This window comes from Coenobita brevimanus, chromosome 33 (genome assembly GCF_032717465.1).
Source record: "Coenobita brevimanus isolate Jiangsu-jjx chromosome 33, ASM3271746v2, whole genome shotgun sequence".
In the NCBI taxonomy this organism is placed as follows: Eukaryota; Metazoa; Arthropoda; class Malacostraca; order Decapoda; family Coenobitidae; genus Coenobita; species Coenobita brevimanus.
In genome coordinates, this window is record NC_136986.1 from 39,361,762 (window position 1) to 39,366,761 (window position 5,000).

The 5,000-nt window shown below is 41.5% G+C and overlaps 1 protein-coding gene across 1 annotated transcript in view; it reads left to right on the forward strand.

The window, feature by feature from the left end:
- The first annotated feature begins 3,141 nt into the window (after nucleotides 1-3,141).
- Nucleotides 3,142-5,000, forward strand: part of LOC145395732 (sodium-dependent neutral amino acid transporter B(0)AT3-like) — a 23,254-nt gene continuing 21,395 nt past the window's right edge. The window contains exon 1 of the mRNA XM_080269268.1: nucleotides 3,142-3,330. Coding sequence (XP_080125394.1) covers nucleotides 3,142-3,330 — 189 coding nt within the window. The remainder of the gene's footprint in view (nucleotides 3,331-5,000) is intronic.

The following is a 5,000-nucleotide window of genomic DNA, read 5'->3' on the forward strand; positions in this document are numbered from 1 at the left end:
ATTACAAGTTAAAGTTTAATGCTTAAATTAACAACAAAACATTCAGGACTCATAAGGATAATGTAATGGCAAATAAACAGGTTAAATATATGCTTAACTGCAATAGCCTCTATTAACACGAAATTAGCAAGAGTAAATTTATCTAAGTCAGCCCTGATAAAATGAGATACCAGATAATACTCAGTGAATGCCAGATAAATAATTACAGATACAAACTATTATCAAAAATGACTGACATAAAACCCAACACTAATTACAAAAACTTCACTAGGCCTACAAATTAAACTTATGCTACACTGCACAAGAAAAAATGCAACAACAGTAATACTCAAATTACACACAGCTGCTAGATGGTTGGAGATTTCTTGAGCACTCACAATAATAATAATATCTGTACAGGGGAGGACAGAGATGTGAACAAAATGAGGAGCAGATCTAAGTGGCAATGATGCAGAGACTGAGCTCATTATATAGGGGCCAGCAGAGCCTGATACAACTTGTAATGAGGACGCGCAAATGAAGCCATGGGGACAAAGAGATGACAATCCCGCAAAGTATAACAGAGATGTCGACTTACTCTACTATAACGGTAGAAGGGGGGGACTGAGGCAGAACACGCTCGTGATCAAACATGCAGCATACTGTGCGTTAAAATTACACAAAGGATGATGAAATCATAGGCTATGTAACAATAGTCACAAACCTCCCCTTGTCATGTGTGTGTGTGTGTGTGTGTGTGTGTGTGTGTGTGTGTGTGTGTGTGAACGTCTCTTGCCGTGTATGTATGCATAGTCACAAACCTCCCCTTGTCATGTGTGTGTGTGTGTGTGTGTGTGTGTGTGTGTGTGTGTGTGTGTGTGTGTGTGTGTGTGAACGTCTCTTGCCGTGTATGTATGCATAGTCACAAACCTCCCCTTGTCATGTGTGTGTGTGTGTGTGTGTGTGTGTGTGTGTGTGTGTGAACGTCTCTTGCCGTGTATGTATGCATAGTCACAAACCTCCCCTTGTCATGTGTGTGTGTGTGTGTGTGTGTGTGTGTGTGTGTGTGTGTGTGTGTGTGTGTGTGTGTAAACCATGGAGGTAAATTTCCTGTTGTTGCAATATCGTGTAAACCTGAACACATTATACCAATTTATGTGTGCGTGTTCATGAACGTAATATACTGAGCCATAAACGTCCTTTGCAATGTGTGTGTGTGTGTGTGTGTGTGTGTGTGTGTTATAGTATATGTAGTCATGAATTTTCTTTGCAGCGTGTGTGTGTGTGTGTGTGTAAGAATCTTTTAAAGTGTATGTAGTCATGAATTTTCTTTGCAGTGTGTGTGTGTGTGTGTGTGTGTGTGTGTGTGTGTGTGTGTGTGTGTGTGTGTGTGTGTGTGTGTGTGTGTGTGTGTTGTCACGAATTTTCTTTGGAGAGAGAGAGAGAGAGGTCACTACACACCCACACTAACAGCCCAATTCTCTCTACCCCTCAGTTAAGTGGCCTTCCAGAGGGTCAACGTAACAAGTCTTCCCGTTTTCTTCCAAGAGGTTAAGTCCCCGCTTCAAGATCCGTTTTCTTCCAAGAGTCCCAAGGTCCATTTTCTTTCAAGAGGAACTCAAGTAATATCAAGTTCCATTTTCTCCCAAGAGTCAAGAGAATCAACCCCAGACTATTTCATTTCCCCAAAGTACGTAAGAGTGACCTAAAGATCCACCAAGTTCTTCCAGTATTTCATTATTTTTTAGTCTAGCGTTAAATGCCCCTCCTGACAGCAAGGCAGGAGTGGGTAAGAGTGTCCAGAATCTTCCAGACCAATGGGTATCTGATTCAGGAAAATATAATCTTCCAGAGTGGCTCCAAAACCCTGATCTTCCAGCGAGGGTCATGGAGTGAAAAAAAAAAAGTCTTCCATATGCACCGATGACTCTCTCTCTACTGCACCAAAGAATATGATTACAGAGACGCATATATTTGTACGAGCTGCCCCTGTGGTTTTCCTATTTTAAGTGTGCAAAGCATTTAAAAAGAAACTAAGCATATAACTGAAACCCTAAGAAGATATACCACATGTTTGTAAAGCCTTGTTTAATATCACTACACTAACTGTAACTTCCAATATACATCTAATTCCATACAATCATATAAAGATGGTATTAATCACAAAAAATACCAGTTTCATCACCACACATTAACGGAAAATACAGAGAGGAAATTGAAAAAGAAAATTAAGCTTATTGTAAAGTTTTAAAGTCAGCCTATTAAAGAAAAACTGGAAAAAGAATCACAGTCTAAAACCAGAATTCAAAGCAGTGTTAATCTGATGTGATCCCAAAGAAAGATGAAAGAGCAAAGTCAAAGAAATCAGTGATGGTTAAAGTCAAGGAAATGAGTATGAGGCTTAAGTGAAGTTCAAAGCAGGGTGATCAATATGTGCAGCAAGATAAAGATGAATGAGTAGGTAATCTGTTCCTCTTAAGTAACGACCCCCCTCCTCCCACTGCACCCCTGTACCTCTTGTGCTTCCTCTACTTTCACCTCATTATGTCCACCTGTTCTTCCTCGTCCTTCATTTAGTCAAACCAAGAGGAAATAGTACATTGAAATCAAGACGAATTATTGAGCTGAATCAGTGGAAAAGATAACGAATATGTGATAAAAAGAAGAGAGTAAAGGAAAGAATGTGCTATTAGACGAGTGAAAAATATAACGAATTAGTGGCAAGAAAAAAGGAGAAACGAAGCCAAGGAAAGAATGTGCGTGTAAATTCTAGACAGGTTATAAAATCAAACTAGCAAAGCAAAAGTGAATTCGTAACTCAAGACATCCAGCTCTCCAAGTCATGACAAATAAGTGAACCAAGGAATCGAACCAGGACACCTAAACCTTGAACCACCGAACCGGGAACTCGAATAACTGAACCGGTGTCGAAACAGTGAATAAAACGTGGATTAAGGTAACAAGACGTCGAGTTATTGAACCAAGAGTCGAGACAGTTAACAAAAGACTCAAACTATCAAAGTAAATCCTCAAACCACCGAACCAAAGCCTCGAATTACCGAACTAAGGCCAAGAACCAGAGAATTAAAGCCTGGAGCTAAAATATTACAGCTCTGAACCACCGAACACGAGTCTCGAAGCACCGAATCAAAGAAGCTCAAGATGGCGAACGTGTCACAGCTCATCCGCCGACAGAGCTCCAGGGAACTCTCGGCCCAAAAGTCCATCGACCGCCTGGAACTGGAACTGGAAGCCCGATTGGTACCCACGACCGAGGAAGTGCCCGATTATGGAGCGACGAACCACGCCTTCGAAGCATCAACACCCACAGCACCAGAGGGCCCGCCTAAGGTATGGGTGGATCTGGGTGGGGTTAAGTGTGTGTGTGTGTGTGTGTGTGTGTGTGTGTGTGTGTGTGTGTGTGTGTGTGTGTAATAACGCACCTAGCTAGAGACTCTGGACAAACTTATCTCTTCCAAAGAAATCTGAGACAAAATTAATCTGAGAGAGAGAGAGAGAGAGAGAGATTGTGTGTGTATAGCTTTCACTAGTTTATATTAAGACCAGGTTCAGAGGAGGCTTCGGTAAGTAAGGTTAGATTTTGTTAGAGTTCCCTAGGCTGGATGAGGGTACGTTTGGTCTGGTGAGACTGGGTGAGCTTGGATTATACTGACTGTGATTTCGCTGAGTCGAGATGAACTGGGTAGCTATGGGTTAAGCTAGGTTGGGGTAGGCTACGTTATGCTTGGCTAGGTTAAATTAGGACAGTTTAGCCCCACCTTACACTGGTCAACACTTCCCTGATAATGAAAAAAATAAAAATAAATACTGCTCTACCTCCAGAAGCCTTTTTTCATCAGACGAGGCAAAGATAATGTGGTAAAGGTAATTCTCTCTCTCTCTCTCTCTCCCCAAAGACCTTTTTCGGCAGAGGAGGGTGAAGGGCCCGAGGGAAAGCTAACGTAGTCTAAATACTTGCTCTCTCTCTCTCTCTCTCTCAGGGTATAGGTGTAGCCCATTCCCTGAGGCATTACAGTTCTCCCACATCTGACATCCCTTCACACATCACCTAAACTTCCCTGACAGTATTTTATAAGAGAACCTCCTTTCACTTCTCAGTTTGCACACACACACACACACACACACACACACACACACACACTCTCTCTCTCTCTCTCTCTATTTATCTATCTACGACGATGCATCTTTTTAATCTACTCCATCTATCTCTTTAATCTACTCCATCTACCTTTTTAATCTACTCCCTCTACCTTTTCATCTACTTCAACTTTTTTAATCTACTCCATCTATCTTTTAATCTACTCGATCTACCTTTTAATCTACTTCATCTACCTTTTAATCTACTTCATCTACCTTTTTAATCTACTCCATCTACGTTTTTAATCTACTCCATCTCTTTTTAATCTACTCCATCTCTTTTTAATCTACTCCATCTACCTCTAATCTCCATCTACCTTTTTAATCTACTCCATCTACCTTTTAATCTACTTCATCTACCTTTTTAATCTACTCCATCTACCTTTTTAATCTACTCCATCTATCCTTTTAATATACTCCATCTATCTCCAGTAGGGTAGACTTTTCAAGCCTGTACGGGTAGATACTCATAAAGCCTTCATTAACCCCTTCACAACCACGGGACTCACATAAGCTGAATAAAATCGTCTGGCAGCGGGAAATTAAACTACACACTCATGAGAGAGGAGGACGTAAGCTGGGGGGAAAGGAAGCGACATGGCAGGGGACAGGGCGACATGGAGGCGCTTTGTTTGTGGCCACTCCTTTACGGGGTGGAATATATGGAACTTGGAAAACTAAGGAGTATGGGATGCCTTCTATAGCGAGATGAGTAGAGTGGTGATTGAAGAGGGAGCTACTGACAGAAGTGTTAATGAACAGTACAGAGCCCTCATGAACAACCTCTTGAGTTAAACTGGTTCAGTGTATGGATGGACAAGAGGCCCACCAAGACATAAAGTAACCTGGTGGTGGAAGAAGGG